The sequence below is a fragment of the Pezoporus occidentalis genome, unplaced genomic scaffold, assembly GCF_034315485.1.
Source record: "Pezoporus occidentalis ecotype Australia unplaced genomic scaffold, CSIRO_AGI_Poc_V1 ctg75, whole genome shotgun sequence".
Taxonomy (NCBI): domain Eukaryota; kingdom Metazoa; phylum Chordata; class Aves; order Psittaciformes; family Psittacidae; genus Pezoporus; species Pezoporus occidentalis.
The window spans coordinates 3,036,944-3,062,359 of NW_026916104.1; the positions used below are offsets into that span (position 1 = coordinate 3,036,944).

The 25,416-nt window shown below is 38.4% G+C and overlaps 1 protein-coding gene across 1 annotated transcript; it reads right to left on the reverse strand.

Annotated features, from left to right (window-relative positions):
• Positions 1-438: 438 nt before the first annotated feature.
• Positions 439-20,138, reverse strand: EFHB (EF-hand domain family member B). The gene is given in 14 exon segments (XM_062602081.1): positions 439-697; positions 3,964-4,145; positions 4,669-4,803; positions 4,806-4,855; positions 5,206-5,426; positions 6,192-6,343; positions 7,637-7,711; positions 10,708-10,781; positions 11,156-11,285; positions 12,507-12,617; positions 13,220-13,394; positions 17,170-17,313; positions 18,130-18,192; positions 18,478-20,138. Coding segments are annotated over 14 exon segments (1,743 nt in total). The 5' UTR covers positions 18,544-20,138; the 3' UTR covers positions 439-532.
• Between the last annotated feature and the right edge of the window lie 5,278 nt (positions 20,139-25,416).

Consider the following 25,416-nt stretch of genomic DNA (forward strand, 5'->3'; position numbering starts at 1 on the left):
TTAGTATCTTACTGTAAAGCACTTCCGGCAAATTGTCGACTTCCCAAAATCAGATATCTGCTAGCTGCTATTTTATTGACAAGCAGTCATGGAAACCTAGAAGCAAGGCAAGATGCCATTCTATGATCAGAATCTATAAGAGGTCTTGCCTATCCAAAAGATTTATCTTCAGTATTTTCAAAACTGTCATTTTGTTTATAAGAGAAAAAAATAAATTCAAAAATACAAAATGTCTCCATGGTCAAAATATTATTTAGACTCAGAAATGCTGTAAAAAAAAAAAAAAAAGGATGTAAGATTAAATATTTTCATTCCATTTTCAAACACGCTGTCTCCTCTTTATAGATACCAGTTCCAACGAACCACAATGATAGCAGAAAGATTCATATACATGGGGTGAATTCAATGTTCAGAAAGACAATAAACAACGAATTCGAGTTCTGTAAACACGTTATTGGAAATATTTATTGTACTCAGCATCAGAATTATAAGTTATGTCAATTTAAATAAATGCAGTGCCCAAAGACTAGAACTAGCAACCAGTTTCTGTGTGTGATGCATATGTCTTATCCAGTATGTTCTTGATGCTTTCTACACAAACCTCTTCTTTCTGATGCTTCATAGAGGCTTGCTTCCGTTTCTCCTCAAACCTTTCATCTGAAATGTTCATGCCAATGTTGCATAGAATTCCTGCAATCTACAAAATAATAAGTCTGGCTTTTACATAAATCAGCAATCTCTACCTGCCAAAGAATATTTTCCCACTCTTAAATAAAAACTACAGACCACATCCTGCTTCATTAACCAAAGAAGTTTCTATTTAAGGAAATCTGAATCTTATTGGGATGAAAGCTGTGGTGCTTTTGTGGTGCACAAAATTGTCTTTAGTTAATAAAGTAATGCTAATGCAACTTCAACACTGGAAAAATCAAACACAGAAGACTCAGGGAAAAAAAATGCTTTTTAAAAGCTGTAAGTCAAATCCTTTTTATCCATTGTATTTTTACTGTTTGCTGTTACCAGCATACATCAAATTATATTACTTCCTGTATTTCACAGCAAGAGTACTATAAACAAGATCTTCAGCTGGTGTAAGAGAAGTGGGTCGAGCGATTAAAGTGAAATGGTTCACATCAACTTTAGGTCTTGCTATAGTTTTACACCAAAGCAATTCAGCAGAAGTGTTTTTTTTTCCTGTATTTTTGCACTTGGATGCTTCCTGCTGCATGCCCAACACACTGACCTGTTGACTCATTAGAAGAAAGTGGCTTCAGAAGAATATTGACATAACTTGCACTTTTGTTAGTATAAGCAAACGTCTTGCTCCTTCATCTGTATCATTTGTGTGCATGTGTGTTACCTTAGTACTCTGGAGATTTTATGCATTCTTTGGTAAAGACCTTTAACACAGTCAAATCAACCTTGTTTTCACCTTTCTCTAAAACTGTCTTTTGTATAAACACAGGCCTGATTCACAGTACAGCAAATCTACAGCTTCAGCTTAGGCAATAAATCTATGACAGTTTATGCCAGGTGAAATTACAAGAGGAAAACATGAACTAAATTTTGTTTCCTTAGGCATAGGTGTTGTTTCAGCTAAATCAATAACATTACTCATGAGGAAAACAAACCAGATTTGATCTAATGTTGTCAACAAGCTAGTGAAATTCAAAAGTCAAACTAAAAGTAATCCATTACAGGCTATCACTTCAAGGAAATAAAGGACTACATGCTCTTAAAATGTGGCTTCACCACATTAAAATAAAACCCTGCCCTGACTCATCAACAGCCATAAAATAATCACTGACTAAACCACAGACTTATAGATGGGGTTAAACTGACCCTTACCGACTATTAACATGATCTTATTGGATATAAATTACACACTACTGCTCAGTTATGTAACTTCTGTTCTCTTCAGTAGACTGGGATAAATTCCAGTAAAGAAAACAACAGGCTCTAGAACTATTTTGTTCTTCTGTAACACAAAGAGTCACCTCATGAAACTGCTTTATACTGAGAATTTGCATTCATTTCTCAGAAATGAATCCAGCAGTACTAAATGACTCTAGGCTTTCATACAATAATTTCATTACCTACTATGTTTGCAAATATTAATGCTCCATCTCAAAATAAAGACCATCATTCAAATACTGAAACATGAGTATAGGGTGATGTAAAACACACTCACAGGTGTATACTGAACTCTGCACAGCCCATACAGTAGACACAGTCTACAAAGGAGTATGACATCTCGGGCAACATTTTAACTTCAGAGAAGAGTTTTATCTAGTGCTTGACAGGTATAATGGGCTTCTCAATGAAGCATGAATTCTATGTACTGTTAGCTATATTCTTCATTCACGGATTTCCCACTTCAGAGCTAGACTATAAAACGGTAAATGCTCACGTATACAACACTCTGACAAGCCATTTTATGGATACATATAGAACATGACACCACACCTTTTACATCTCCAACCACTAACTAGCAACATGCTTTTCTGTAAAATGCATACTCAATTTCCAAATCCACTTTCAAATGTGACTATTTAATATAATGACTAGTAGAGAGAAAGATGCTATCAAGGCTTCTTTTCTCACTTTAGATTGAAATTTCACATTTTGTTACAACCGTCTCATAAACTGTATTTCAGGTAACGAAGTCCTCTCAGTATTTTTTCACAAGAAAATGCATAAAAATGTAGATGCAAAAGAATAAACAATACTGAGAAAGCAGCAAAGTTGTTTTAGCATATTTGTGGGGTTCACAGCATTTGGACTGTGAAATAACAGGGTGATAGCAGCACCCAGAGATATCAGATAGAAAAATCGCTGAGTCCCCACATCCTATCTTTCTCTTCAGAAATACGAGAGGACACAGCGCTGAGGTGTGACTCCCTATATCCTCTACCACTGTAAAAGTCCTTTGTAGATCTGAGCCTATGACCAAGACTCAGCAGAGCACTTAAAACATATATTCACACAGTTTGCTGAATTTGCCGTTAGCAAAACCTGCATGTTTGTTTGAGGAAAGGCACCTTGGGTAAAATTTTCCACTGAATACCCCTCTGTGAGAGAAACTAGTTTTACACACCTGTAAAAATCCTATGTTTTTTTTTAAGACAGAGAATCATAAAATAACTTAGAAGAGATCTTTGGAGATCATCCATCCAACCACATAATCAAAGCAGAGCTAACTTTACCATTTACCATTAAACCATGCTGCTTAAGACCTTGCTCAGAAATTTTAATATGTGCAAGGATGGAAATTTCACAACTGCTTTGCTCTTGTCAGATTGCAGAAATGATAAGTCACAGACTCTTAAACCCAGATTAATTACCAACCCTCATTTGACACAGCATTTGAGCATATTAGTAGCAACACGCTGATTTACTTCCTTATACCACTTATTGAAGTTGGATTTCAATAAAATTAGTATCTACCACATCTATGAATAATTTTGAATGTGAAGAGCATGTATTTATCAGATAGCTGAATGGATGCAAAGAAAGATGGCAATGTGGCACCAGTGAGTTTTACAAACTGTTTACTTGATAATATGACTTTCCACTCCCACATGGCTAGAGGTACATTTATCTTGGAACAATCATAGAATCATAGAATGGTTTGGGTTGGAAAGGACCTTAAGATCATTTAGTTCTACTCCCCCTGCCATGGGCAGGGACACCTCACACTAAACCATGTCATCCAAGGCTCTGTCCAACCTGGCCTTGAACACCACCAGGGATGGCGCCTTTACCACTTCTTTGGGCAACATATTGCAGTTTCTCACCACCCTCACAGTAAAGAACTTCTTCCTTATATCCAATCTAAACTTCCCCTGTTTAAGTTTTAACCCGTTCCTCCTTGCCCTATCACTACAGTCCCTGATGAAGAGTCCCTCTCCAGCACCTTTCTAGGCCCCATTCTTCAGAATATTCTGAAAAAATGCACTGTACCTCTGCCTTTGGTCTTGTTTTGAAAAAGTCTTTTTCATACACTCCCTTTTGACTAAAGACAGAAGGGAATAATAATGCATAAGCACTGGTGTCATCACCATAATTAGTTCTGTCACTGAGGCAGCGAATTCGAGGAGGAGGAAGAGCTGAACTAATACTTGGAACACCACACACTGGACAACCTATGGAAATCAATCAACAGGCAGCATGGAAAAGCCTGTATGTAAAGACAGTTCCAGCGAGGAAAAAAACATTTTGTATTAAATAACAACAAATTTGATACTTTATTACATGTAGGTTCAATAATGAGTCTCATGATTTTCTTCATTTTTTTTTCATATTTTTAGAATTTCTAGCTTCAGGTACATCATGAAGCATGACAGCAGGAGATCTTGCAGTAATATTCTAGAATGTACCCAGAACTTCCAGATAAAAACATTTTTAGGTGATTCCAAGACAATATTGTTCTTCTAAAGTTACTAGCTTAATTTCTCAAAGACATCTAGATTAACTGTCACGTTTTCAATTGATTAACCATGCAAAACACCCAAGTCATGCAACTTCCAAGCCACAATCCTAAACAAACTTAGTTTAGATAAATCACTACTGTATGTTAGTAAAACTTGTAGCAATATTTTTTCAACTTGTTGCTGACTTTGTCTTAAATAATGCTCAGAAGTGAGAAGTACCATTCACTGTACTTACAGGTCGTTGGAAGACCACCTACTACAGCACTGTAATGAGAAGAAGTTGTTTGATAATTTGCAAATACATGATCTGTTGGTCTTGTAAGTATTTCTGGTATCTTTTCTGAGCTTTCCAGTTTTTTTAACACAAGATTTCCTGCTTCAGCTCCTTTATGTCTTCAGGCAGAAAAAGAGCATCAATTTTTCTGCTATAAGCAAAAGTTATGGTACAGCCAAGATTTATTATCAGCACATTATAGACTAAGAGGTAAAAACCATTGCTTAAATCCTTGAAAACCTATAAAGTAGGTAAGATAATTAATCTGCATTTCTAATAAAGATTCTAAGAGAATTTTTACCTTCTCCTGATTTATGCGACATTCTCAACATGCAACACAGAACTCCAGGGTCCTGAAAAACTTTCTGTAATCTGAGATTCTGACAGTGGTAGGCACTCTCTAAATCTTACTTTTCTAAAGAAGCACCCAGTCAACAACAGCAATGTCCTTTCAATAGCCATTATAAGAACAAGATCATCACAATGATTTCCCCGTACTTAAGTCGTCTACCTTTTGTAATTATTTTTTCTTCAAACTCTTTAACAACCGTTTTGTTTTTCCAGTTCAGAAAGTTTGTGAACTCTAAATAATTAATCAGACCATCTTTATCCAAATCACAACAGTCAAATAATGAATCCAGGAGCTCATCATCTAGATTCAAATTAAGCTGAAAACAGGACTTTTGTAGGTTGTCCTTGTCTATCATTCCGTCACGATTCTATTATAAATAAAACAAAACAGTTGCTACAACAGCCATTATAAAATGGCTCCACCAAAAGGAAAATGTACACATTCGTGTTTACATATATATATATATAAATACAGCACCAGACACATCATTTCAGAAGAGCAAATCTGCTGAATACAGAAAGAAACCCTTAGTAATTTAGAAATTAAGTGTCAAAAAATAATTTTCAACTTAATACAATGATTTGAGAGTAAAAGAGTGTGACAGAGTATTATGACAAGATAACAATCTGATCATAAATGTTGAGGCAAAGCAAAGAATTCTTTTGAAAGTAAGGCATCAATCATTCCTTATACATTACAATTTATGTTGCATATGAAATGTCAATTACAAGCTTTCTTCCAGAGAGAAAAAATTATCTGAAATTCTGCTGCTTGGAGACTCAGTCAAAAAGTACAGCTTGGAAGAAAATATGAACATAATCCCTTCAACTGTTTTTCTTTTAAGAAGAAATACCAAATTTTGAAGAGCGAAAAATGCTAAGGTTATTCCTGCTCACATGTCCCTCGCTTGCTGCTAACATGGATATACCCGGAAGGCTGGAAATACTGTTGTGTTTAATTCCATAGCATATCATAGTAGATTGAATATAGGATAACTATTAAACTACCTTTTCTTTATGGTCTTCATCTATATTTGCCTTCCCATGCTTGTGTTTCTTCATGTCTGTATCTCCATAGCACAGACTGCTGTGTCACGCATTCCTTTACATTTATACTTCTTCAAAGCACTAACCCTATCATAATGCTTGAATGCTTCTGGTAGCATGTCAAAATTCTCATAGTTAGCTTTCTTCAAACTCTGCCAAACTTTAGTCAAAAGACTTCTCCCTTTGTCTTTACCATGGAGGATGTCACATGGAACCCCATGGTGAAGAAGTTCAGCAACTCCTATAAAAATGAATACTTCCTTGATTAGTTGTGCATATACAGAAAATGGACATTTTTCAAAAGGAACATTTCAGTTTCAAGATGCTGATTTTAAGCACTGCTAAACATCTGATACATTTCATTAAAAGATCAAACAGTCCACATGATGATTTCTCTACTCATATGCAGTAAATATCAAAGCTTTTGAAATATCTTAATATAGCTTCACAAATCCATCCACTGATTCCAAAAGCTTCTGACAGCAGTAAGAGTTACTCAATGTCCAAATAGTTGAGATCAAAAGAACATGTATAATTGATCTATCACTTCCAGTCTGTTGTATTGGATCTTACAAGAAAAATGTGAAAGTCAATGTAATATTTCAGATAACTATATACCATTTATTTCTATACAATCTACTGTTTTTGTGTTCTTCTTCCCATTTTCTACATATCCTAAGTTTATTACTATTTTTAAACACTTTGGCACACTGAGCTACAGTTCTCATCCGAGTTCCCAAGCACCAAGACCACTTTCTGGAGTAGAAGTTCATTCAGAGTCCAATAAATATTAGTAGCTCATCTAATCCCCTTCTAACAGAAATGTATATGCATTATTTTCTATTTGTTAATAATGAATTTTTTTTGTTCAGTTCTTCTGCTGTTCCTTATAGGACAAGCATACCTGCACACTTTAAATATTTAACTTTATTACACTACACAGTAAAGTGTGTATGAATGCTTATGCAGAATTTGAATAAGCCTTCTCTGGTATTGACTTATTTAATAACTTTGAGCCACTTACCTTTTTTGCTGCCTATCTATTCGCTGTGTTCCCTAGTTATGAAACATAATGTTAAAACACCATCAATCCCAATATCAATTATTTGAGTTGACTAACTTGCAAAGTTTTGTCACAATGATAAGATCTTTTTAATTTTAATTTCCACTTTCTGCCTCTCTGTTACCTTCAAAAACGTGTCCTTATTTACTGCTAGTTACTTTTTCTCTTTTTATATAAGTGCAGGAAAAATCATTGAGAAAAAAGACACATCACTGTTTTAAATAACCATTTTAGCTTTGCCACTTAGATGTCAATATGAGTTTTCTGCTGTTTCTCTATTTCTGACATTCATTTTTTTTTCCCCACTAGCAACTTCACCTCAAATTTTCCCTCCAAAACTTTACTATCACTGTTAAATTTCTATACCTTGCCTCCAAGATTTTAGGAAAATTTTATATTATACAACCAACAGTAATTAATTCAGCATAGTTTCAACATGATAATATTTTATTCTGCCCCTGAACTTACCATATATATATGGACAGAGTGACACTCCAAATGTATGGTCTGGGGGGACATTCTTAGTTTCTTCTATACTGTCAATAAGCACATTTCTTTGTTAATTTTCAAGTAGTTTAATAGCTAAAATAAACCCTGTGCTATTATGAAAAAAATAATTGAATCATCTGTTATGTAATAAGGGATGATACACATAGTTCACCTGAAATTTGTTTATCAGTACTTTGCTTTGAAGTTGCTATTCTGGAAAAGCATCCCATTATAAACCTGTTTGGAACATTTGCTGTTTGTAATATAACAGAACCAAATGTAAACATTTACCTTTTGAACATTGGTACTCATTAAAAGGAAAAACATTCTATGCTTTTCTTTTTTTTTTTTTTTCCTAAGATGACAGAAATGAGTGAGAAAAGTCCTTGTAACTTACTAGTAAAATTATAGGAATATTTAGGACAAACCAGATCTTCAATTGAAATAATGTCTCCAATAAACTACTTTTGGCTAAAGTGGAATCACATCCCCACATTTTCACATGCAATTTCATGTCTACCAAAACCAGAAACCAAGCCAATATCCATCTGGAAAACTTGGTCCAGTTTTATTTACCAGAAAATTAAGATGCTGCTGGCGACATTAAAGATCTGCTTGTCTATTAATTGGAAAAAGATGCAATATATTCATAGAATCATAGAATCGTTAGGGTTGGAAAGGACCTTAAGATCATCTAGTTCCAACCCCCCTGCCGTGGGCAGGGACACCTTACACTAAGTCATATCACCCAAGGCCTCATCCAACCTGGTCTTGAACACTGCCAGGGATGGAGAATTCACAGCCTCCCTGGGCAACCCATTCCAGTGCCTCACCACCCTAACAGGAAACAATTTCCTCCTTACATCCAATCTAAACTTCCCCTGTTTAAGTTTTAACCCGTTACCCCTTGTCCTGTCACTACAGTCCCTAATGAAGAGTCCCTCTCCAGCATCCCTATAGGCCCCCTTCAGATACCAGAAGGCTGCTATGAGGTCTCCACGCAGCCTTCTCTTCTCCATGCTGAACAGCCCCAACTTTCTCAGCCTGTCTTCATATGGGAGGTGCTCCAGTCCTCTGATCATCCTGGTGGCCCTTCTCTGGACTTGTTCCAACAGTTCCATGTCCTTTTTATGTTGATGACACCAGAACTGCACACAATACTCCAGGTGAGGTCTCACAAGAGCAGAGTAGAGGGGCAGGATCACCTCCTTTGACCTGCTGGTCACGCTCCTTTTGATGCAGCCCAGGATACAGTTGGCTTTCTGGGCTGCAAGTGCACGCTGCGAGCTCATGTTCATTTTCTCATCAACCACCACCACCAAGTCCTTCTCCGCAGGGCTGCTTTGAATCTCTTCCCTGCTCAACCTGTAGGTGTGGCTGGGATTGCTCCGACCCAGGTGTAGGACCTTGCACTTGGCATGGTTAAACTTCATGAGGTTGGCATCAGCTCACCTCACAAGCGTGTCAAGGTCCCTCTGGATACCATTCCTTCCCTCCAGCATATCAACCAAACCACACAGCTTGGTGTCATTGGGAAACTCGCTGAGGGCACACTCAATCCCACTGTCCATGTCAGCGACAAAGATGTTAAGACTGGTCCCAACACCGATCCCTGAGGGACACCACTCATTACTGGTTTCCAGCTGGACATTGAGCCATTGACCACAACTCTTTGTGTGCGGCCATCCAGCCAGTTCTTTATCCACGGAGTGGTCCATCCATCAAATTGATGTCTCTCCAATTTAGAGACAAGGATGTCGTGTGGGACAGTGTTGAACGCTTTACACAAGTCCAGGCAGATGACATCAACTGCCCTGCCCCTGTCCATCAGTTCTGTAGCCCCATCATAGAAGGCCACCAAATTGGTCAGGCAGGATTTCCCCTTACTGAAGTATATTCATTTTATCTCTATGTTTAATAATTAAAACTGTCACATGAATCAGAAATCTCCATCAAAATTGAAAACAGAATCAGTGCTTTGTTCTAAAATACAAGATGAACACACACAAAAAAAAACAACAAAACCACACAGAGATAGATGCACTGTGTGCTCTTTTCATCTTCATGTTACACATAGGATGTGGATGGTGAAAAATTCACTAAATAAAATTATGTTAGCTTGTACCTGTCTTGTAATATTAGTGCTGTGTTTAAGCCTGCACTGCAACACATATTCCCTGACTGACCATATGCCCTCACGTTGCTCTTACTCCAGGTCTACTTCACGTTATGCTGGGACACAGTGAAGTGGAGAGGAGAAACTGGCTGACATTTGTGTTCACTCCTTACCAGGTACCATTGGCATGTCCTCCAGAGTCACTTAAACCTGTGATCTTGAGCTTAAAATTAAATTTTGCTACAAAGTCAGTAATGTTGTTTGTCAGTCTTCAAGTGTGATTTTGCAGAAATCTAGAGCAACTGCAAAGACAGTTTTGTATATGTTCAGGAACTCTAGATTTGTGGCACAGCTGGATCCTGACCACACAGTACCATAGGACTACTGTAGCCTTTCATCAGCATTGTTCTATAAAACTAAAAAGCTGTTCCTGATTACCTGAGGTTTTATGAGGCATTGCAATGATATGACTGAGATTGAGATATGATGCTAGATAACAACACAAGTTAGTTCCATGTCCTTTTCCAAGGAAGTAATAAAGTAAGAATATAGGTGATGTAACAAAGATGACCAAAAGTAGTGTAAGAGTAAGCAAAATGGTCAAGTAGATGAAATATTTCAGTTCTTTCAAACCTTCCTAACTACAAAAGACAGGGGAAATAAAGTGTGCTTGTAATTTGTAACATGTAAATTTCATCAATTCAGATACAGACCATTTCAACAGTAAGACACCACCACATAGACACAATACAGACCTCATTAGTAACTTGACAACTTATCAGCCTAATAAGGACAAGCAGAAAGTCCCTTCTTGCATCTGAGTGGTGCAGTGGAAGTACTGATAGCACAGTTATCATTTTTAACCAAGACAGAAAGAGATACTGGTGACTTGGCAAACATGAGTGAATTTTCTTCTCAGTTTTGCTTATATATGGACTTTTTCAAGTTGAGGTTAAAATTTTTTCTTGGAAATCATGACTTTGTTTTGATATGATTTTTTTCTGCTGTCTTCCTACAAATTATAACACTAACTCTCATAAGTATTTGTTTAACAATACTCAACAATTTTTCAATAATATTAAAAATATTATATGCTAGAATGAAACAGCAACACCTTTGCAAGACAAACACAAATCTAGTAACTGGAAAATCTTCTAATTTAAAATCAAAAGTGTCTTTATGTAACGCTAAAGAAATAAAGTGTAATACTATGGTAGAACTGTTTTGGACAAACTATTCTGAAAATCATTCCTTGCAATGTCTATTTGGTTCAATATAGTTATGAACAGGATTCTGAGATGTAAAATTATCTTCAAACATGAAGACTCACTCTTCTTGAGAGCTCACGCCACAATTTAACTAGTTAATTCATTGCAACTTACAATTCTGGAGCAGAGTGCCAATTTAAGGATTTGGATACATACCGCCTGTCCTTAAAGTGAGGGGTTTTTATTCCATAAACAAAAGACTTGCTGAAGTTTGGAGACTCATACTTCCTATTTATTGCTTCTCCTGTGGAAAAAGAAAGCATTTCAACCTGTATTTCTGGGAAGAAAAATGTACTAAGTCTCTTCATTCTTAAGAACAATAAAGAATAGAAACAATAAAGAAACACAAGCAAATAACTAATTAACAATTCTGTTCAATGAAAGAAAAGTAATTTGCATTCCTCATGTTTATTAAGTAGTTATGAATAATCTCACTGCTACAAGTGAAGATAAAAAGCAAAATAAAAAGCAAAAACTGCTTCAGTGGTAAAACAGTTGGATGTACTTTTATTTCTGAATGAAGGCAAGCTCAACAGAATTAATGAAAAAATACCAGGTAGCCTAAGTAGTAAGGGTCATGAAAACAAATCATTCTGATAATGTCCATAGCTGAGCAGAGATATGTACTGTTTAATTTATGATTTGTTAAAAAAAAAAAATGCTAAAAGGAAACAAAGTGGTTTTGAGGTGTTGCTCTTTCACATATATTCTTGCTATGTTGACTTCAATGGAAAATTTGCCACTGACTTCACTGTAAACAAGACACTACCTACTTGTTTACAAACAACAAACAAGAGTTACCACTCCTGAGCAGACTACTTCACACAGGTATAGCCCCCAGAGGCTGAAGCAGTGGACACACAGCCCACTCGAAGGGCAGAAAAAGAAGCCATGGGACAGACTCACAGGAAGGTGCTATAGCCTGAGGAATCTGCATTCCAGAGAGCCAGCCAGCAGCCTGAAATTCCTTGTAATCAGAGCTTGATGCTGAGCTCCCCATCGAAAAGTCTAGCTGCCCTGAAATTCTGTTTGCATCCTGACAAGGGAGGAACCAGAGGTGAAAGTACTGGAATGGGCTGTGGCTTTAAATCTGACATTGCTCTCAGTGGCATAAACAATGCCAAACCCAGAAAGCAACCAGGGCATCTATGAGTTTCTAGTTTCCTGGAAATACTTTGTTTTTCAAATAGCACCCAAAAGAAATCAGGTTTCCAATTCCTTCAAGTTCCTATACTGTCTAATGCACTCACTACAAAGTGATCTACATTTACAGAAACAGGTCATGCTCTCTCAGTTGCATGTATTTTCTTCACATCATTACTTTTAAAAAGAATTAATATTATATTAATACAGTAGTAAGTAGCAATAGTTTACATCTCAAAAATAGCAGTATGTGTTGAACACACAAAGAGGAAAAATTACCTTTATTTATATTAGAACTTTTTTTATCAGCTTTTGAACTTACCCACATAATAATCATCGTGTGACACAATGTACAGATCATGTCCTTCTCCAGCTTCTTTATCCACTTCCTCAAAAGTTTTTGGTGGATTTAGAAGCTCTCCACCTGATACATCTGGAAAGTAAGGAATAAATATATGGCTGGGGAAGGTAAGGGAGATGGGTGTTTTGTCTGGTTTGCTCTTAAACACGATATTGTTATAGAATATGCTAATACTGTGGAAGAATGATACTCCTTACCACATTTTTAGTCAATCTATAGGAATCTTACATCATAATGACATGAGACTAGGGAAAAAAATAAAAATCACAGAAACTGAGAAGAACATAACTGTTGCAAGAGAGCTACATGGTCAACATTTGCTCCAATCTATAGAAGAAAGATTTACAGGTCAAGGTAGTATCTTTTACTAGACCTATTAAAATAGTTGGGAAGCTAAGTTGTCAGCTACCTAAACAGTTCCCCAGGTAAATCTCCAAAGACAGATCTGGAACACAGCCAAAAGCCCCACTAGTTACCAAAGGTTCTCAGTTGCTTTTTTCTTTATTACAACTGAAAAGCACGAATACATTTTTATTCCTACCAATAACTGCTATAAAAAAAAAAAGCTTTTCTATTAAGCTGGAATTGTTGGAAGCATAGAATACATGCTATATATTAAAATGCAGATTATCTTGTATTTAGAAGAAAATTGTTTTAACACTGAATTTTCCTACCTTGGATGGTATTTGTTCCAAAAATAGTACTAAGTATATCTAAGTCCTTAGGTAACATAGCATCATGTGATTTGCCCAAGGGTGCTCTACGAGTACGTAAGTAGATTGCTTCTAATTTGTCTTGTATTTCATGTTGAAAACTTGTTTTAGGAAGTGGATTTATCAATGAAGCTGCCTAAAGACATCATGAACAACATAAGAAGCAGAAAAAACAGCAAAATTCAATCATTCACACGTGAACATGGCTACCCCCTCATATACACACAAACAAAAGTTTGATCATAAGTGTTCTAATGAAATCTTACATGATTATACTGACATTTTACCTACTGAGTTGTAAAACAAAAATGCATTTTGAAAGAAGACCAATAATAACAACCAAGACACCAATTCTTTCTCCAGTTAATACTTAATTAAAAATGCAAAGTGAAACAGCATTTAACAGACAATACAAGCTAAACAAATGAATCCATTGTAAAGCTTCTGAGAAGGGACACCAAATACTAGATTTTTCTTCATCTTGGTTATGCCTAGTAAATGTCCTACTCAACATCCTCTGGTATCAGGACTTGCGTGTTTGAACCTGAAGACTTCTTTTTTGAGACGAACTCCTCTTTGTCGAAACTTCTTCATTTGTAAAACTGAAAACAATTCATTCACAAGCCCAGCAGATGAAATCATAGAATCATAGAATAGTTAGGGTTGGAAAGGACCTTAAGATCATCAAGTTCCAACCCCCCTGCCATGGGCAGGGACACCTTACGCTAAGTCATATCACCCAAGGCCTCATCCAACCTGGTCTTGAACACTGCCAGGGATGGAGCATTCACAGCCTCCCTGGGCAACCCATTCCAGTGCCTCACCACCCTAACAGGAAAGAATTTCCACTTTACATCCAATCTAAACTTCCCCTGTTTAAGTTGTAACCCGTTACCCCTTGTCCTGTCACTACAGTCCCTAATGAAGAGTCCCTCTCCACATCCCTATAAGGCCCCCTTCAGATACCAGAAGGCTGCTATGAGGTCTCCACGCAGCCTTCTCTTCTCCATGCTGAACAGCCCCAACTTTCTCAGCCTGTCTTCACACGGGAGGTGCTCCAGTCCTCTGATCATCCTGGTGGCCCTTCTCTGGACTTGTTCCAACAGTTCCATGTCCTTTTTATGTTGATGACCCCGAAACTGCACACAATACTCCAGGTGAGGTCTCACAAGAGCAGAGTAGAGGGGCAGGATCACCTCCTTTGAGCTGCTGGTCACGCTCCTTTTGATGCAGCCCAGGACACCATTGGCTTTCTGGGCTGCAAGAGCACACTGCCGGCCCATGTTCATTTTCTCATCAACCAACACCACCAAGTCCTTCTCCGCAGGGCTGCTTTGAATCTCTTCTCTGCTCAACCTGTAGGTGTGGCTGGGATTGCTCCGACCCAGGTGTAGGACCTTGCACTTGGCATGGTTAAACTTCATGAGGTTGGCATCAGCCCACCTCACAAGCGTGTCAAGGTCCCTCTGGATGGCATTCCTTCCCTCCAGCATATCAACCAAACCACACAGCTTGGTGTCATTGGGAAACTCGCTGAGGGCGCACTCAATCCCACTGTCCGTGTCAGCGACAAAGATGTTGAACAAGACCGGTCCCAACACCAATCCCTGAGGAACACCACTCGTTACTGGTCTCCAGACGGACATTGAGCCATTGATCACAACTCTTTGAGTGCGGCCATCCAGCCAGTTCTTTATCCACAGAGTGGTCCATCTATCAAATTGATGTCTCTCCAATTTAGAGACAAGGATGTTGTGTGGGACAGTGTCGAACACTTTACACAAGTCTGGGTAGATGACATCTACTGCCCTACCCCTGTCCATCAGTTCTGTAGCCCCATCATAGAAGGCCACCAAATTGGTCAGGCAGGATTTCCCCTTAGTGAAGCCAGGCTGGCTGTCACCAAGCACCTTGTTGGTCTTCATGTGCCTTAGCATGCCTTCCAGGAGAATCTGCTTCAGGATTTTGCCAGGCACAGAGGTGAGACTGACTGGTCTGTAATTCCCTGGGTCATCCATTTTCCCCTTCTTGAAAATGGGGGTTATATTTCCCTTTTTCCAGTCATCAGGAACTTCACCTGACTGCCATGATTTCTCAAATATGATGGCCAGCGGCTTCGCAACTTCATTTGCCAGCTCCTTCAGGACCCACAGATGGATTTCATCAGGACCCATGGACTTGTGCACATTCAGATTTTTAAGATGGTCTCAAACCAGTTCCTCTCCTACAGTGGGCCTAGGGTCTTCATTCTCACAGTCCCTGCATCTGCCTTCCAAGGCTTGGGTGATGCGGTCAGAGCCTTTGCCAGTGAAGACTGAGGCAAAGAAGTCATTCAGAACCTCAGCCTTCTCCAAATCCTGTGTAGCCAGTTCTCCTGAGAGCTTCCTGAGGGGGCCTACATTCTCCCTAGTCTGTTTTTTATTTGCTATGTGCTTGTAGAATCCCTTCCTGTTATCTTTAATACCTCTAGCCAAGTTTAATTCTAACTGGGCCTTAGCTTTCCTAACCTGGTCCCTAGCTTCCCGGACAACATCCCTGTACTCTTTCCAGGCCACCTGTCCTTGCTTCCTCTTTTTTCATTTGAATTTTCCTCAGGAGCTCCTTATCCATCCAAGGAGGTCTCCTGGCCCTCCTGCTGCACTTCCTCCTGGTTGGGATGCAGCACTTCTGAGCTTGTAGCAGGTGATCCTTGAATATCAACCAACAGTCTTGGGCCCCTCTGCCCTCTAGGGCTGTATCCCATGGAACCTTCCTAAGCAGGTTCCTGAAGAGGCCAAAGTCTGCTCTTTTGAAGTCCAGGGCAGTGAGCTTGCTGCACGCTCTTCTCACTGTCCTGAGGATCTCAAATTCGAGCATCTCATGATCGCTGCATCCAAGGCTGCCCTGGAGAGTCGCATTTCCAACGAGCCCTTCCCTGTTGGTGAGCACGAGGTCAAGCATGGCACCTCTCCTTGCCAGCTCCTCTATTACTTGCAGAAGGAAGTTGTCTTCTACACAATCGAGGAACCTCTTGGATTGCTTGTGCCGGGCCGTACCGTCCTTCCAACAGATGTCAGGGTGGTTGAAGTCACCCATGAGAACAAGGGCCTGTGAGAGTGAGGCTTTTCCTATCTGTCTATGGAGTGCTTCATCCGCAGGTTCTCCTTGATCAGGCGGTCTGTAACAGATCCCCACAGTAATGTCTCCCATAGCTATATTCCCTTTAACCCTGACCCCCAAACCCTATGTGGACTGCCCACCTGTCCCCAGACAGAGTTCCATATCATAACAGTGTATTTTACTAACACAACTGTTATTTTCAGAGATTTTAACAATAATTATGTGATTAAAATCACCAATGATATCTTCAGTTGATTACAGATTACAAAAATAATTTCTGAAGAATACACACAAAATGGTCTGACATACACAAAACTTTTAACTACAAAATCAGTTTCAACCCAAACATAAGAAAAAATACATAGTACTTACACTGAACCATAATCATATTCTCAGCAGTTCTCTTGCCAAGAGCTCAACAGGTTTTACCTCTGCAATCAGTAAAGAAGAAAGCAGCAAAATTTGTGGGTAGAAGACTGTTCATTAACTTAGATGTTGAAATTAATGAATAATTCAGTAGTCATTGCAAAGCTGTCACTGGTAGAAGTCACTGAACTTGAAGTGGTTTCCTATTTCAATCGTGCTAATTAAACCCTATTAATTGACCTCAGAATTCAGATAGAATCATAGAATCATAGAATAGTTAGGGTTGGAAAGGACCTTAAGATAATCCACAATAACAATGAAACACTGCAGTGTAAATCCCTCAACTATGTACCTATATCCCTGACTATGAAGAAATCAGTTGCTCTTATTAAGGGCATTCCTAAGCTGTCTATTCTTAAACAATAGTAAAAAAGTCAGATTCTTACAGTGTGTGAAGGAGGTGACTCTACGCCATGTTTCAAGTGAGATGCAGTGTCAGGATCATCTGCTCTGACACAGAATATTCTTTCAACACCAGGAGCTGGATTTGTTGTATTTTGAAACTTTTGCAAGGTAGGTGGAGTAATGGTCTATATATAAAGCAAAGCGAAAACAATATTACACCAGATATTCACAGTATATTAAAGAGAATGCACTGCAGCCATTTTAGTTTGATTCCACCAAGGTAAGAAGAAAATATGAGGATGTTTTAGGGCTGTAACACATGCAGATGTTCCTACAGATGCTGATCTTCCGATCATATGGTCAACATAGTCCAGCTGAAATTTTATCCAACCAGCAACAGAAGTGAGAGTTGCTAAGTTTCAACTATCAGGTTCCATTTTTAAGAAGGATAACCACTTCTTCATGTGTATTTCATGAAGCTTCATTTATATTGCATTTAATAACTTCAGAAACTTTAAACCTCATTTCACCATCAATGAAGCAATTTCAAAAATTATTTTAACCACACATTTAAAGGGAGAGCTATTATTCAAGGGATCCGTTTGTGTCTCAATGTCCTCTAACTCTTCAGAGGCATGTGGGAAGAACAATTCTGAGCGGCATCTTTGTAAAGAAGGACCTTCATCAGAAGTAATAACAATTCCTAATAATAATCATTATAATTGTGTTACTAAAGAAAAACTGTCTGAACCAATTCTACTTAGTCCCATCTAAGAAAGCATAATGAATTTTGTAAAACATGCAGAGTGAAAAAGAACTGCCAGAAGTGTTTGACATCCTGCCAGCTATTTTCCTTGATCCCATGTGACAAAAACTAACATTGGGAAAAAAATAGTAGTTTCTAAGGAGAACGGATATTAAAAAAAAAAACAGTTTCACACGATCTCTAATGGGAAATCGTTACTAAAGTTCCACAAGGAGCATCTGAAAAACTAACTCACTCTGGGTAAAATCTCGGTCAGGCACCTCGCAGCCGTATCGCCAGTGAAAAGCAACTTTCAAGTCTAAACAACACAATCAAAAAATGAGGCATAACTAGGCAAATGGGGATCTGACACCTTGCACAAGATGTTGACCAGCTATCCCCGTTTTGATAAAAGGGAAAAAAAAGGAGCTACATGCATTGGGGAGGTAGGAGGAGAAGGAGATCTCAGGGAGAGGAGCCTGCCTGCCCCACATCCTCCAGCTTCTTCCCTCAGGCCACGGCGAGACCCCGGGGCCAGAAAGGCGCAGAGAGCAGGCAGCCGGCTCCGCGGCAACGGCGGGACCCGTTCGGCGACAGCTCTCACGGCCGACAGCTCGGGAAACCAGTCGGTGAACTTCCCCTCGTAGACGGTCCGAAGCTGCCCCTCCATGGCGACAAGAGGCCTTGGAGGCCATTTGCCCCGCTTGCTTAGTAACGGGCGGCGAGCGGCGCCACCGCGCCCCCTGCAGGCAACGGAGGAGAGAGTGCTCCTGCGGGGCGCGCGGCCCCTCCCGGCCTTGCCGTCATCTCTATCGCAGCCCCTAGAGAAAGCATGTAAAGAAATTGCATTCAGGCTATTTTTTAACCCTCATGATATAAGAAAGTAACTAGGATGCAACTGCCGCGATAGTATTTTTCTTAGGGCAATTAATTAAAGTCCTTGACAATCTACCAGCTTTCAGACACGTGGCTTGGTTTTGATTTGGGTTGACCAAAAGAAAGGTCTTACAAGGTCAGAAGTCTGACCAAACCAAATCTTTATTAATTATTCTAATAAAAAATGCAGCTCCTTTCACAAATGTTGTCACATGCATTAAGATATTAATAAAATATTTCACAGAGACTGTTACTCTAAAGAAAACTGAGACTCCCATCAACATGACAGCACAAAGGTGGGTGACAGAAGCCTGTAAGCACTACTCACGTATTAGGACAACTGAATGCTCTTACCGTTTGTGTTCAATGCCTCCGCACATCATACAACTAAAGCACTGTGTCTTTTAGAAACAGATGTGCATTACTTCGGAAAAGCAGCATAGGTAAGACTAAAGTTTCACCCTGTTTAAAAGCCCCTAAACTCTTACAAAGACTTTTCCTCTCAGGTGACATTTAGTAACCTTGCCCCTTCTACCCAGCAAAACATCTAAATTTAATCACATCCTGCTGCATTCTCTATACCCCTATGATGGCAAAACCAATTTTAGATAAACATACAGAATTTAACCGTAATTAATTAACAAACATTACCAGCTGCTGCCATTTTATTCTCAATCTAACATTTGTTTGATAAGGATTTAAAATGAAGGAAATTAAATTAAAACTGAATTCTCAGGACCCTTTCCTACAAATGGAAGATGAGAGGCTGGGGCAGCAACTGCTCTCTGATAACTGGGCCACTAGGCACTAAGGGTACCTGACTACGTGTTCTGGCTGTCAGGGGCACTAGCAGCACACATCAGTAGTATGATCAGCTAGCTTCTAGTATGCGTGAACATAGCTTCATGCTCTTCAAGTAACAGCTGTTATCATCAGCTATTATTTAGCTGTGGCCATGCCGGTGCCCTTCTTCAAAACTAGGTGTGCTTTTCTGCTGTAGACATGGCTGTACTGTCCCGCTAATAGAGAACATCCACAACCAGTTGGGAAGTAAAGATGTTCCTGTACATTCTTAACATGTTCAGTTCATTTCATATTTCAACCGTATTTATTGTTAAAGTTTAGACTGCTCCTGCCAAATAAAGCAGTAACTGTTGGCATTTAATAAACAAAATAAAATGATGGGTTATGTCTTCCCTTGTGAACCATTCCTTTGTCAGGTGCAACATCTAGTAAAGGCTAAATTGAGATTTGAACAGAAATCAGGGATGAATTTGATCTTGTTGAGAGAAGTAACTGGGTAAGGATAAAGCTATTGAAATGAGGGAACTATTTATACAGAGGAAAAGCAAAGTATAGTATTGTGAAAATTACATGGTAATAGCAGGGCACAGGAAATTGGGGCCTGAATTTTTAGTCTATCTACCTGTGTCTTACCTTTTTTTTTTTTTGTACAATCTGATACTTATCTTTTTTTTACTTTTTTTTCCCCAGTAGGTGGCCACAGTTGCTGACAGAATGAAATCTACTCGGCCCCTATGGAGTGAGTGGGTTGTGTCAAAGGCAGAAAAATAGGACCTGACCATGTAAAAAGAATGCCTATTGCAGAAACAAGTAGAGCAGAAGTTCTCAGTCCTCTCTGGTTTACCCCTCTGTGTTTTTTTCGGCAGAAATGTGGATCCCTATAAATCAGATTGAAACCTAGTAAAAACATACATGCTTCTCTTATCTTTCGCACATCTCTTGGAAGCGAACCCTAAACCCCCTCAGATCAAAAACCTGCTCTTAGAAATGCTCTTGTTTGCTAGCCTCTTTGTGGAACAGGGAGATGCCTCACTGACTGCTTTCCACAGGAGATGTATCCAGGTGCCAGAAAAAGCAGGAAAACATTTTTACCTACAGGAGCTGCTTCTATTATAAATTACTATAGCAGGGTGGATACTGTAGAAAACTAGCTAGTAAAAGGTAAATAATGAAAACAAACAACAAAAAATCCACACACCAAAATCTATTATTAGGCTGTAAAAACTGCATCAGTATTTTCAACCTATAGCAGGGAAAAAAAAAATAAAATTCTTAAACATGTTAATATTGAAGCCACAGAAATGAAACTAAAATAGTAGTGGATGAATTTGGAAATAATTTCCCTTCATATAAATTGTATTAAAAGTAGACAGGATTAAGCCTGGTCAGGCTAAATTCATTCTCAACATATTATGGGTGGATGCAGAGTATGATAAAGAGTAGTATAAGTTAAGAGTTTCTTACCTCCCTTTTCTAGGTGTTTTCCTAAAGTCCACAGTGCAAATACAAAATGTGAACTCCAAGTTCCATGTAGATATATCCAAGAAGGAGATGCACCTTCTCCCTATAGTTGTGTTCATTTTAGGAATTAATCCCATATTCATTCTTCTTAGATTGAAAGCTAGTTGGTGTACAAGAAGAATATTTGTAGGATAAGAAGGATTTATAAATTTTAAAGATAAATTGAAGATTAACAAAAAAAAATACTCCGTTTTAGAAAAGAAAAAAGATCAAAACTTTCCTGACTTGAGCATGAATTTTGTATCTCCTACAATAAAAAACTCAATCAAACAAACAAAAAAAAAACAAACACACACCTCTATAGAAATCTGTTTTGGAAAATAGTCAATAAAATATTCCCTTCTACAGCAGTAGTTGTCATTTGAAAGTTACCACTATTTGCTGGCATCCAGTTCCCCAAATACAGGGCCGCCTTCTGCCTTGTTCAGGCTAAAACTGAGGAATGGAAACTGCCTAAACCCCTTCATTTTACTTTCTTTATGAAGTACAAAGACCCCATGTTCTGCAACACAGTTCTCATTTTGAACATGGTGCTGGCATAGACAGCAGACAAAAGCACTATATTTAAAAATTTCTTGAGGTATCTGAAGGCATAAAACTCAATGTAAAAGGCTGCAAATGCTGTGAAACTCTTGAAGGATGTTAGCCATGCTGATAAACTTTGCTGTTGTTATTATCTGGTTACTTTCATGGTTTTTATTCCTGTCGTGGTTTAAACTCATTTTATTGGTAGAAATAAGCTGCACATTATATGCTATGATATGACCAAACCAATAGATGCACACGCACAATGTACACAAGCAGAAATAGAAGACAGATGGGGAAAAAAAGATACTATAGCAGATGGGCACATGAAAAGTAAAAAAAAAAAAAAAAAGGGGGGGGGGGAGAAGTTCAAACAGAATGAAGAGGTTCTGTGTTCTGTGTCGCCTCTAAAATCTATTTCTATTTCTTATTACATCTATGGAGTCAGATTTAAACACAAGAAGACTGAGAAGAGCATGTTATTAAACTCTGCAGAGAAATGCTGAAATAGATAGAAACCCATGAAATTATGAACCACTAACAAAATTTTTTTTGTTAACATCATCCAACACAGTTTCTACCTTTGGTATTTGACTTATGATCCAAAATGACATAAAATAAGAAAACATGATCACTGGTAGGGCTATCCAGTTGATTTCAAAATTTTTCTTTCAAACAGCTATTTGTCCAGACTACAACAAAAGAGACTCATCTTCATTGCTAACATTCACAGAGACCTGTCAAGACCAAATACAGTAACTGGAACTTGGTGATTTGATTACTGCCACACACTCACCTACCTCTATTTCATACATTCACAGAATCTTTGGTGTTTGCTCACACTCTATGTCAGTGTCAACTAGCAATGAACAATTTTGGAGTTTCTCAGAGCTGGAGAGACATAATATAGCTCTGTGTTGTGGTGAGGGAGTTAGCTAGCCAGTAGGACCCTCATGCATGAACACACGTTCTAGCAGCACACCAGCATCATAGCTGTGCTGCTGTGCATTTCACCACATTATCCAAAACATGGACCCCTATATACTTAACAGACAAAAGGCACATGAGATTTGCATTCATGCTAGCAGGTTCAGCAAAATGTCCTGCAACGTATCCTAAATCTGCTAAATCCTAATTCTGCTGACAGGAATTTGAAAAGGAAAACCTCTAATCTCTCATGTGAAAGCAACACATTCTTTATCATTTTTGCTCTCTTTTCATTAGTGCAACTGTATCATGTAATTCCCGTAACAAAAATTCTGTTCATCCTTGAATTTCTTAATCTGAAAGATTATTCTGATTTTAGAAAGTATTTGTGTTAGAAATACAGAATATCTGATCCCTCATATATAATGTTACAGTTCTTCTTTTCGGAACATCACTTGATGGTTTTGTATATTCTTTCACTCTTCCTGTGCAAACTGAGCATGTGGTTTCACATTACACCTAACCAAAGCTTGCTACAGGTGGTTCTTGGCTCTTTGTCTTCTCTGAACTCATACTCCTTTACTGTCATCTGCACCAGATCTAGACAGCCTGCAGCCAAAGATGAGTTGGTTCAGCCAGTGGAGCCACCATGAAACTACGTCTTTCAGTGAATAATTACTGCATGACATCAGGGGTTGATCCAACCCACCCTGCAGCTGTAGGGTATCACAATTTACTCAGGAGGTGTAAGCTTGCAGATGGAAAAGGGAATGAACTAGGATCATACCTTCCATGAATGGCTCTACATTTGAGTAGATTGAAATATAAAATGCCATGTATGACATGAGCATTTAATCTCTAAATTAAAGTTCAAGACATTCTAAAGATTCAATGTAATTTTTTTTTTTTTTTTTTTAATCCAAAACTGTTCATGTATGCACTGGACCTGGCTGAATCAGAGTTAATTTTCTTCACAGCAGCCTGTATGGTGCTGGTTCGGATTTGTGACTAAAACAGTGTGGATAACAAAGCAATACTTCAGCTGCTAGTGAACAGTGCTTGCACAGGGTCAAGGCTTTCTCTTCTTCCCCACTTCATCATCATCTCCAGCCAGGGAGGGTGGCCAAGAAAGTTAGGAGGGGACCACAGACAGAGCAGCTGACCCTAACTGATCAAACAGCTACCCTGTATCATGTAACATCATGCTCAGCAATAAAAACTGGAGGTAGAGGAAGAAGGAGCTAGCTTCCAAGATGGCTACTGCTTGGAGGCTTGTTAGACATCGGTCTGCTTGTGGGACATGAGTGGGTGATTTCTTTAGTATTGCTTTTCCTGCTTCCTCTTTATCTTTTAAACTGCCTTTATCTTGACTCACAAGTTTTCTTGCTTTTGTTCTTCCTATTCTATCCTGTCCCTCTGCAGGGAAGTGAGCGAGCAAGTGAGCAGCTGCCAGGTTGGGTGGGTGCTGGCTGGTGCTTGAATGTACATTCATAATGTATATAATAAAGAATATCTGCCTATCTGGATTCTGATGTTTTGCTCAGCAAATACTGCAGTCCAGTTGAACATGCTGAAACCAGCCAGAGGGTTATAGCAAATGAGGAGTGTATTAGGTCAAGGTTACCTGATTTAAAGGGAAACTCTTACAAATATTCTTAAAGGCAGTCTTTACTGTAAGCTTTAGCAAATCCTCAGCTCAGAAAACTTGCATACTTTCAAACACGTTTCTCTGGAGCTATACTGGCTTGTCAGAGTCTTTTTCACTTTGTTACGTATCTGCCTTCTAAAGATTAACTATTACTTAATAGTAGAATGGTGAAATTATTACTCTGAGACAAACCTGCTACCAACAGAAATGTACATGGAAAAGAAAAAGAATATTCTGGTTTTATTCCATTCACTTCAGTAATTTTTAAAAATTTTGATATAGCTGTACTAGGGAAGGGAAAAAAAAGATCAAAAAACCCCAAACACTGAAAATGCAAAAGCAAACAGATATGAGATTTAATGATCTCCCTATCACACAACAAGTTCATAGGCTATAATATTTTCAAGTAGTGAGATTTTTGCAAAGCAGCACTAAAAGCAGAGGTTACTTTTAAAAAGGCTGTGACATGACTGATTTAACCTTTATTTCTGTTCTCAGCATATTTCTAAAGTGGCAGCAACAGCAGAAGATAAACGTGCATTGGCAAGAGAACTGACTAGACAACTAACACTGAAGACATTTTACGAATGAATGGCATAATGAGCCTCACCTCTGGTATAACACTGGCCGCAGGCTCTCTGTATCTTAATTTTTCCCTCAATTAAATACATGTGGTTGAACTAAAGCATATTTTGAGGATATAGCAACATCAAATCTTGATTCAGTATTTCCAGTAATGGAGCATCTAAACTATCTTCATTACATTCTACCAATGATTAAAAAACATTACTGATAGATTTACTAAATGCCTTAACATTTTGGTTTGTTCCTTCAAATGCCAACTATTAAACCTTGTTGAATCTGCTAGACTGAAGAAACACTTATGACTATTTTATACACTCTGTGACCAAGTGACCCTTCTCAGAAGGTCAGCAGCTCTTCCCATCTTCCACCATGAGGCAAGTCTGCCAGTCTTCTAACCAATCTTATGATCTTCTAACAATTTATCCTCAATTTTTTCAGCATTCTCCCTTAGTTACTGACATAGGAGACCTGGGATTACAAAAGCCTCACAAAATACACCAGTAATACAGAAAATGGATGATGTTATGTCCAACAATCTCTAAAGCAATGCATGTTATTTAATAACTGCATGTATTAAGTTGGGTTGTTTGTATCCACCTACCAATCAAGATTTGTTCTGTGTTACCAACCTGTTCTCTTAGACTGATTACTGGTAGA